Here is a 10,259-nt window from a genome sequence, read left to right on the forward strand (position 1 = left end):
ATGGCGTGGCACATCCACGCATTTGGCGAGCGCCTTCCGGAGCACGGCGGCACCGCGCGGATGACAGCGCACATCTAGTCTACGCTGCGCTCCCCTCTGCTCTTGCTCTAAACGACCACCCTCCCACAGGGAGGGAGGAAGCGGCCCCCAGAGACCCTCCCCCCGGGGAACGTCGCCAACAAGCGGAGCGGCAGGACTCCCGAGCTGGACACCCTGGGCGCCACTGGGCTCCGCGCCCCGGGATCGCCTCTCAAGCCCCCACGTCCGGAGCTGAGCGCTTTCAGGCCCCCAGACCTGCCCCGACCACTCCCCACCCCAGCGAGCGCAGCCCCGTCCTTCCCAGGGGGGGCCAAGGCCGCCTGAGTTCTCAGCCCCCGCCTCACGTCCGCGGGCTCCGACGCAGAGCAGGCGCGGGCCGCCCCCGCCGCCCCCCGGCCCCCCGGCACAGCCCGCGCTGCTTTCCCCCTTCCCGCCGCCAGAGGGCGCGCGCGAGCACCGCGGCCGCCCCTTCCCCGCGCCCCCAGGGCTCCCGCGTGCCCCGCGGCCCCCGCGCTCCCCCGCCCCCGCTGCAGCCCCGGGCCCCCTGGCTGCCGGCAACACGTGAGCGCACAGCAGGGAGCCAGCCTGGGCCTGCCCCCTCCTCGGGGGCTCGGGGGCGGCCTCCCCAAGGGTGCAGGTCAGCCGCCCTGCGCAGGGCCTCGGCCCGGCCCCCCCGCTTCTGGCATGCTCTTCTCCCAAAGTCCACCTGGCTCCCTCCCTCTCCCTCTTCAGTCTCCGCTGAATCCCACCTCTCAGCACAATGTATTCATTCATTCATTTACACCTCCCCCCCCATTGTTTGCGCTCGCTGTCCGCTCGTTGTCTGCTCTCTGGGTCTGCTCATCTTTTTGGGAGGCACTGGAACGGAACCCCGGACCTCCCATGTGGGAGGGAGGCGCCTAATCCCTTGAGCCACCTCTTGCTTGTGTCTGCTCGTTGTGTCTGTCTCCTTGTCGCGTCATCTCGTTGCATCAGCTTGCTGTCTTGCTCCTCTTCTTTAGGAGGCACGGGGAACTGAACCCAGGATCTCCCGTGTGGTAGGCGGGCGCCCAACTGCCCGAGCCACATCTGCTTCCCAGGGCAGCCTCTTCTGCCCCAGCCTGGCGTCTGCCCCCTCGTCTGACAGGATAAGCTCATTGGCGGCCGTTGGTGCCTCTTTTCTGTCCCCAGTTCCTTGTCTGTTTGTTCCCTGCTGCATCCCCACAGCCCCAAACGGGGCCTGGTATACAGTAGGTGCTCAATGAGTGCTTGCTGGGTGAATGGACGAGCACTTCCGGCCCAGGCTCCCAGAGCCGTGAGCTTGCTGTGTGACCTTGGACTTCGCCTCCCGTGCCTCGGTTTCCCCAGTTGGGAAACGGGGCCACCAGGCCCTCGTGTCGTGTCTGAGGCTCCCCGGGGCAGCTGTCCGACACCGGATCCGCCTGGGCCGTCGAGCCACCTGGCCGACGCTCAGCGCTGGCTCCGCTTCCAGGCCAGCGTCCGGCTGACCGGCCCGGCTGGGCCAGGCCCCAGGGCTCCCTGGCGGGGGACAAGGGGCCATCTGTGCGGCCGCGGGAGGGTGTGGAGAGGCAGGGCTCTGCCAGGGCACGGCCGGAGCCCGGGGCAGCGCAGGCAGCGGGCGCCGCAGCGGCGAGGACAGCAGCGGTGCCGAGTCCTGCGCTCCCGCAGCCCTGCGCCTGGACGCCATGGGGACCCTCAGCTGCGGCCCCGCCCCCCGGCTGACCACAGCGAGCCTGGGCCGCCGGGGCACCCAGGGCCTGATTCCCGAGACAGGCCTGAGGAAGGCCTGCCGGGCAGCTGCCCTGGAGAACGGTACGGGGGCCGCGGGCGGGGGGCAGCCACAGGTGGGGGCGTCCATGGGTGGGGGGTGTCCACGGGCAGGGGGTGTCCACGGGCGGGGGCAGCCACAGGTGGGAGTGTCCACGGGCAGAGGGCGTCCACGGGCGGGGGGCAGCCAAAGGTTGGGGCGTCCACGGGCGGGGGGTGTTCGTGGGCAGGGGGTCCTGCTGGCTCCTTGCCCCGGAAGGCGCCTCCCATCTCCACTTCCGCCCTGGCCGGGGCTTCTGGAATGTTCCGGGAGGGGGGCACGGGGGCCCTGGCCGCGTCCCTGCCCCGTTTTCCCCGAGCCTCTGGTCTGCCCCCGGGCAGGGCGTGGGTGCAGGTCTCTGCCGGCCCTTCCCGTGCCCGGTGGGGTCCGGGGGGCACGTTTGGCAGGCACGGCGGCCTCTGAGAAGCCGCGAGGAGGGACTCATGCTGACTGCCCAAGGGGACGCTGCCTGGGGGAGCTCAGCAGGCCCTTGCCGTGCCTCAGTTTCCCCACCCACAACAGAGGCTCGGGGCCAGCTCAGGGGCCCCTCCTGACCTTTCGCCACTGACATTCCTCTGGAGGCCCCTGACATACATGTGTGACAGCGAGGGCCTCAGTTTCCCCATCTGTGACAGCGTGTCCCAGGGCCTCAGTTTCCCCCACGACAGCACGTCCCTTGCCTCTGGGCCTCAGTTTCCCTGCCTGTGACATCATGCCCCTGAGTCTCAGTTTCCCTGTTTATGACAGCATGTCCCTTGCCTCAGTTTCCCTGCCTGTGACAGCGCATCCCTGTGCCTCAGTTTCCCTGCTGTGACACCACGTCCTGTGCCTCAGTTTCCCTGCTGTGACACCACGCCCTGTGCCTCAGTTTCCCTGCTGTGACACCACGCCCTGTGCCTCAGTTTCCCTGCTGTGACACCGTGCCCCTGTTCCTCAGTTTCCCTGCCTGTGACACCACGCCCTGTGCCTCAGTTTCCCTGCTGTGACACCGTGCCCCTGTTCCTCAGTTTCCCTGCCTGTGACACCATGTCCTGTGCCTCAGTTTCCCCCCCGTGACAGCACATCCCTTGCCCCCGGCCTCAGTTTCCCTGCCTGAGCCCCAAGGCGAGGCGGCCCCTGCCCTCTGTGACTCACCACTGGCTCACAATGCCTGTGTCACTCACTCTGCCCCCGCCCCGGCGGCAGGTGGGAGCTGGGGCGGGGGCTGGGGGGCTGAGCCGGGGCTGCTCCCCCACTGCGCGGCGGCCAGCCTCGGGCCGTGACCCGGGGCCTCGGTCGCAGGCTCAGGGCCGGGCTTGTACGTCCTGCCGTCCACTGTGGGCTACGTCGACCACGACCGCACCAGGGTGGCTGGCCCCGCCTTCTCGCTGCCCAGGAGACCCAGCAGGGGTAAGGTGGGGGGGCAGGCGGGCAGCGGGGGGCCGGGGCCCGAGCCCCAACATCCCACCAGGTCTGCAGCACGGCGGGATGTGGGGAGCCGGGCTCGGGCAGCGCACGATAGCCTTGCTGTGTGACCTTGGGCCCGCTGCTGTCCCTCTCTGGGCCTGTTTCCTTGGTGGTAAGGGAACGGAGGGAGAAGCAGCGGCATGGGGCGGCTCAGACCGTGCGTGCCATCTGGCTTCGCAAACTCCTTGGCACTGGACACTGGGTGTTTCCTGGCCACTCCGAGCCTCGGTTTCTCCACTGGGAACACTCCTTATGGGAAGTGAGGAAGTGAGGGCTAAATGCCTTTAAAAGACGCCGAGGCGGTGCTGGTACACAGCAGGTGCTCAATACATGTGGCCCTTGAGAGGAGAGCCCAGTCTCCATTCCCCCTCTGGAAGGCCCTGAGCTCACTCAAGAGGCAGGGCGGCGGCCTCGGGTGGGGGCGGGGGGTCACGGGGAGGGGGCGTGGACCCTGCTGCAGAGGCTAAGAAAGGGGGCTCTAGCTCACGGGGCGGCTCGAAGGGTCAGCCCAGGTCACTGGACACATCCTGGGAGTCAAGCCCAGGAGGTTTCTGGTGGAGGGGCATGGACTCCAGGCTTTGCAGAATGCATAGGAGTTCGGTGGAGCCCACAGGAGAGGAGGGAACTCAGGAAGAGCCTGCAGTGTAGGCAGAGGCCTCGAGGGTGGCATGGCATGAGTCTGGGAGGCGTTTACGGATCAGGGCACGGTGCCAGGGCTGGGCAGGGGCCGGAGAAGAGGCCGGAAGGTGAGGGGCGGGCGAGGTTGAGAGTGCTTCCTGGGTCAACTCTGTGAGCCTCGGTTTCCACCCACGAACGACGAGGTAGTAACAGTGGCCCCATCGTGGGGGCTCCTGCGAGGCGAGAGAGAAGCGGGTGGTGCACAGTGTGGACACTGCAGGCCAGGAGAGAAGTGGGTCAGTGCACGCAGCGTGGACACTGCAGGCCGGCATAAAAGTGGGTCAGTGCACGCGGTGTGGACACTGCAGGCCGGGAGAGAAGGGGGTCAGCGCACACAGTGTGGACACTGCAGGCCGGGAGAGAAGGGGGTCAGTGCACATGAGTGTGGACACTGCAGGCTGGGAGAGAAGGGGGTCAGCGCACGCAGCGTGGACACTGCAGGCCGGGAGAGAAGGGGGTCAGTGCACGCGGCGTGGACACTGCAGGCCGGGAGAGAAGTGGGTCAGTGCATGCGGCGTGGACACTGCAGGCCGGGAGAGAAGGAGGTCAGCGCACACAGCGTGGACACTGCAGGCCGGGAGAGAAGGGGGTCAGTGCACACAGTGTGGACACTGCAGGCCGGGAGAGAAGTGGGTCAGTGCACACAGTGTGGACACTGCAGGCCAGGAGAGAAGTGGGTCAGTGCACGGGGCATGGACACTGCAGGCCGGGAGAGAAGGGGGTCAGGCCACACGACGTGGACACCACAGGTTGGGAGAGAAGGGGGTCAGTGCACACAGTGTGGACACTGCAGGCTGGGAATGAAGTAAGTCAGTGCACGCAGCATGGACACTGCAGGCCAGGAAGAGAAGTGGGTCAGTGGACACTCCAGCCCGGGAGAGAAGTGGGTCAGTGCACGCAGCGTGGACACTGCAGGCCAGGAGAGAAGGGGGTCAGTGCACATGAGTGTGGACACTGCAGGCCGGGAGAGAAGGGGGTCAGTGCATGCGGCGTGGACACTGCAGGCCGGGAGAGAAGGGGGTCAGTGCACACAGCGTGGACACTGCAGGCCAGGAGAGAAGCGGATAGTGCACACAGTGTGGACACTGCAAGCCGGGAGAGAAGGGGGTCAGGCCACACGACGTGGACACCACAGGTTGGGAGAGAAGGGGGTCAGTGCACACAGTGTGGACACTGCAGGCTGGGAATGAAGTAAGTCAGTGCACGCAGCATGGACACTGCAGGCCAGGAAGAGAAGTGGGTCAGTGGACACTCCAGCCCGGGAGAGAAGTGGGTCAGTGCACGCAGCGTGGACACTGCAGGCCAGGAGAGAAGGGGGTCAGTGCACATGAGTGTGGACACTGCAGGCCGGGAGAGAAGGGGGTCAGTGCATGCGGCGTGGACACTGCAGGCCGGGAGAGAAGGGGGTCAGTGCACACAGCGTGGACACTGCAGGCCAGGAGAGAAGCGGATAGTGCACACAGTGTGGACACTGCAAGCCGGGAGAGAAGGGGGTCAGGCCACACGACGTGGACACCACAGGTTGGGAGAGAAGGGGGTCAGTGCACACAGTGTGGACACTGCAGGCTGGGAATGAAGTAAGTCAGTGCACGCAGCATGGACACTGCAGGCCAGGAAGAGAAGTGGGTCAGTGGACACTCCAGCCCGGGAGAGAAGTGGGTAAGTGCACGCAGCGTGGACACTGCAGGCCGGGAGAGAAGGGGGTCAGTGCACATGAGCGTGGACACTGCAGGCCGGGAGAGAAGGGGGTCAGTGCACGCGGCGTGGACACTGCAGGCCGGGAGAGAAGGGGGTCAGTGCACATGAGTGTGGACACTGCAGGCCGGGAGAGAAGGGGGTCAGTGCACGCGGCATGGACACTGCAGGCCGGGAGGAGGTGCTCGCCTTCGGCAGTTGCCGGGGTCGGGGTGGCCCCGCGCGGCCACCCCCTCCGCGGCAAACCTGCCCTGTTTCCACGGGGCCGCAGAGGGCGGCGGTGCAGGGCGTCTCCCGCTGCGCCTTGTGCCCGGGGCCGCCCGCCTGCTCCCCGCGCAGCCTCCCCGGCTCCCCAGCGCCGGGACACCGAGGCTGGGGCTCTGCGAGGGGCCGGCTCTCCAGCCCCCGCCCGCTTGCCCACGGCCCAGCCCCCGCTTCCCACAGAGCTCCAGCAAACCGGGGGGCAGCACCCGCCTTGACCGCGGGAGCCGGCGCCCGAGCCCCCAGCCAGGGGAGGCCTGGCCCCGCTCTGCGCCACGCGGCGCCGGGGCCCATGGGGGCGGGGGCCCGGGGGTCCGGGGGTGGGCCCCGCCCTCCCGCCCGCTTCTTCCCCAGAGCCTCCTCAGGACGCCAGCCCCGGGCCTGTCTACTTCCTGGACCCGAAAGTGACCCGCTTTGGCCGCAGCTGCACCCCCGCCTACTCCATGCAGGGCCGCGGCCGGTGCCGGGGTGAGTAGCTGCACTGGCCGCCTGCGCCCACCCCGCCCGCGCAGGGTCTCGGGCTCTGCCGGCTCCCACCCCAGGGGCCCTGGAACGTCAGTGTCCTTGAAAGGGGCTACAGACTCAGATGCCCACGGGGGTCCCGAGAGAACCCGAATGAGTGGGGGGCGGCCAAGGACGACCCCATGTGCACACGTGGTGCTGCACGGCCGCTGGGGCCCGTCCTCGGCGACGGGAGACAGCAGGGCACGGCGGGGCTTGTGGCGAGCTCAGAAGGCCCCTCCGAGGCACCAGAGGGCTCGTCTCACCGCCCGCGCCTGACGGACGGCCTGGTCCACGCACCTACCCTCTCCTCTGGCCTATCGCCACCTTCTCGCCCATCGCCCACCGAAACGTCCATCCGTTCGTCTCTCTATTCACAACTGCACCCACTTCCCACCTGTCCATCTATGACCCACCCACCCATGCTCGTTCGTCCTTCCAGCAACCGATCCACCCATTGACCCCTTTACCCATCCACCATGGACCCACCCACCCCATCCACCCACTCATCCACCCACCACCACCCACCCATCAACCCACCCCCGCCCATCTACACAATTCCCCATCCACCAACCAACCCACCCCATCCACCCATCCATCCCTCTCTCTGTCCGTCCATCCACCCACCCATCTATCTACTCCCCAATCCATCAACCCACCCCCCACCCATCTATACAATTCCCCATCCACCCCACCCACCTACACACCGGTCCATATATCCGTCTGTCCATCCATCCATCCATCCACCCATCCACCCATCCACCCAACCACCCAACCACCCACCCATTCGTCCACCTGCCAATCCAGCCACCATCCACCCACCTACACACTGGCCCGTCTATCCACCCATCTATCGTCTGTCCATCTATCCATCCACCCATCAAACCACCCACCCATCCACCCATCTGTCCATCTGTCTGCTCGTCCATCCATCAACCCACTCCCCATCCACCCATCCATCCCTCCGTCCATCCATCCATCCATCCACCCACCCACCCATCTACTCCCCCATCCATCCACCTACCTACACACTAGTCCATATATCTGTCCGTCCACCCATCTCTCCGTCTGTCCATCCATCCATCCATTAACCCACCCACCACCAACACACCGGTCCATCTATCCATCCACCCATCTGTCCATCCCTCCATCTGCTCGTCCATCCATCCATCAACTCACCCATCCATCCACCCACCCATCTATCTACTCCCCCATCCATCCAGCCACCCCCACCTATGTATACAATTCCCCATCCATCCACCCACCTACACACCGGTCCATATATCCATCTTTCCATTCATCCATCCACCCATCCATCCATCCATCCATCAACCTACCCACCCACCCACCCATCCATCCATCCATCCGTCTGCTTGTTCATCCATCCACCCATCCATCCTTCCATCCATCCATCAACCTACCCACCCGCCCATCCATCTGTCTGCTTGTTCATCCATCCACCCATCCACCTATCCCTCCATCCCTCTACCCACCCATCCACCTGTCCACCCATCCCTCCATCCATCCATTCCTCTGTCTGATCCCTGCCTCCATCCACCCATCCACCCGTCCCTCCATCCATCCATCCATCACCCATCTGCCCGTCCTCCCGTTCTCTCACCCACCCCGCCGTGCACTCAGCACAGAAACGGCCTGCTGGGGTCGGAGGTCAGCCACGCCCGCGCTTTCCGTGAGCCCAGAGGGCGGCGGCGTCCGTCGCAGGGCGGCCCCTCAGCCTCTGCCTGGTCGTGTCCCGGGGAGGGGCGACGTGGGGCGGGAGTCCCGGCTCTTCCCCGGGGTGGGGGGAGGGGAGGAGCGGCTTCGGGCTGTCCCGAGGTGGGTGGGGGCGGGAGAGCGAGGGCCCGAGGCTGGACAGGGCTGGGCGGGCGAGGACCGTCCACCCTCCTGCCCCATGCCCGCAGGTCTGGAGGTGACGCCGGGGCCTGGCGCCTACAGCCCGGAGAAGGCGCCCCCCGTGCGCCAGCGGACGCCCCCCGCCTTCAGCCTGGGCCCCCGGCCCCGCCCGCAGCCCCCCGACACCTCGGGGCCCGCGCCCAACGCCTACACCCTGCCGCCGCTCTGGGGGTCCCAGCTCTTCACCAAGCCCAGCAGCCCCAGCTACACGGTGGGGGGCCGCGCGCCCCCTGCCCGCCCCCCGCAGGACCCCGCCGAGATGCCCGGCCCCGGCCAGTACGAGAGCCCGGACCCCAACGCCTACCGGCGGCGCCGGCCCGCCTTCTCCATGCTGGGCCGGCCCCGCCCGCCGCGCCCCCTGGACGGGACCCCCGGCCCGGGCGCCCACAGCCCGGAGGGGGTCACCGTGACCAGGGTGCGCGCCCCCGCCTACAGCATGGGCGCCCGCCCCTCCAGGCGCGCCACCGCTGCGCCCTGACTGCGAGGGCCCGGCCCGCAGCCCCCCCCTCCGCCCAGCCCCGGGGGCCGTGACCCCGGCGCCCGAGAGCCCCTTCCCGCGCCCCAGTTCCTTCTCTCAGGCCTCTCCCGGGCGCGCCAGGCGGGAGAGGGAGCCCGGTCCCGCGCTGGCCGCGCGGCTTCCTGTCACCTGGCTCTCGACCTCGTCCCCGGTCCCCGCACAGCTCCGGTTTCGGCCGCGCGGGGCTCGTCCTGCTTCTCGCAGAGGCGCGGCCGCCCGTGCGGTCCTTCTGGCCACCCTCCAGAGGCCCCGACAATAAACCCGTCCTTGGCACCCAGCGCACCGCGCATGCTGACTGCACGGGAAGGAGACAGGGCGCTGCGCTCCAGAACCAGGCCCGGCGCTGTGGCCCAGGGGGGTCTGGAGAGCGCCTGAGGGGGGACCCGGGGCGCAGGAGGCCTCCTGGATTTTGAAGGATGTATAGGAGTTGGTCTGTTCTAAGAGCTGCATTGAGCTGTTGATGAAGAGGTGGGTGGTGTTTCCAGGGGCAACAGAGCTGCCCGGAGATGGGACACTTGTCCGAGGGCATGCTGGGAGGCACCTACCGCGGGACTCGACCCCAAGTCCGGCGGACCCCAGGATTTGGGACGGAGCCTGCGCTCTTCCCAGCCACCACACTGCACTGACCAGGGACGAGAAGGAAACACGAAGGCTGGCGGCCTGTCCCTGAGCCTCTGTGTGCCGGGGAGGGGTCACCCAATGAGACCCTCACCCAGTGAGACCCTCACCCAGGGGCTGGGAGGGACAGAGGCTGCGGGGGGGGCCTCCCTGGAGGAGGTGGCGCTGGAGGGACCTGAGGCAGCTGTCAGACAGACCGACACCCCGACCCTGTATACATACTCGCAGGCATGCCGCGGGCCCGTTACACACGTACATACCCCCGGATCCATCATACACATCCCGGATCTGTTACACACGTTATACACACCCCGGATCTGTTACACACGTCATACACATCCCGGATCTGTTACACACGCACACCCTGGACCCCTTACACACGCACACACACTCCCTAGGCCTGTTAGACACACCCTGGATCTGCGACACATGCACACAAACACCCCTGGATCCCTTACACACGCACACATACCCTGGATCCGTCACACACGCACACTCCCCTGGACCCCTCACACACATACACACACCAGGACCTGCTGCAAACCTCTCCTGAATCAGTCACACACGCACACACACCCCTGGATCTGTTATACACACCCTGGATCCATCACACACGCACACACCCCTACACCTGTCACACGCACACTCCTGGACCCCTGACACCCCCACCCCCACCCCCGACTGCCGCTCCCCTAACTGAACACGCGTGGGCCCGCGCCTCGCCTCCCAGCCCCCGCAGGGGCTCCGGCCCGCCCGGCCTGGGCTCCCCCGCGGCATCGACCC

At 67.3% G+C, this 10,259-nt stretch overlaps 1 protein-coding gene across 1 annotated transcript; it reads left to right on the forward strand.

Moving 5' to 3' along the window:
* Positions 1 to 1,668: 1,668 nt before the first annotated feature.
* On the forward strand, positions 1,669 to 8,839 carry LOC105745227 (CIMAP1 family member D). The gene is made up of 4 exons (XM_058292908.2): positions 1,669 to 1,851; positions 3,128 to 3,235; positions 6,281 to 6,394; positions 8,350 to 8,839. Exons 1-4 carry the CDS (start codon positions 1,725 to 1,727, stop codon positions 8,817 to 8,819), a joined length of 819 nt encoding a protein of 272 aa, XP_058148891.1. The 5' UTR covers positions 1,669 to 1,724; the 3' UTR covers positions 8,820 to 8,839.
* Positions 8,840 to 10,259: the final 1,420 nt, after the last annotated feature.

Source organism: Dasypus novemcinctus, unplaced genomic scaffold (assembly GCF_030445035.2).
Source record: "Dasypus novemcinctus isolate mDasNov1 unplaced genomic scaffold, mDasNov1.1.hap2 scaffold_453, whole genome shotgun sequence".
Classification (NCBI taxonomy): Eukaryota; Metazoa; Chordata; class Mammalia; order Cingulata; family Dasypodidae; genus Dasypus; species Dasypus novemcinctus.

Coding starts and splice junctions, on each gene's coding strand:
- LOC105745227 (XM_058292908.2), top strand. CDS start 1,725: ATGGGGACCCTCAGCTGCGGCCCCGCCCCCCGGCTGACCACAGCGAGC. Junction 3,236..6,280: donor GCCCAGGAGACCCAGCAGGG/GTAAGGTGGGGG, acceptor CTTCTTCCCCAG/AGCCTCCTCAGGACGCCAGC. Junction 6,395..8,349: donor GGGCCGCGGCCGGTGCCGGG/GTGAGTAGCTGC, acceptor CCATGCCCGCAG/GTCTGGAGGTGACGCCGGGG.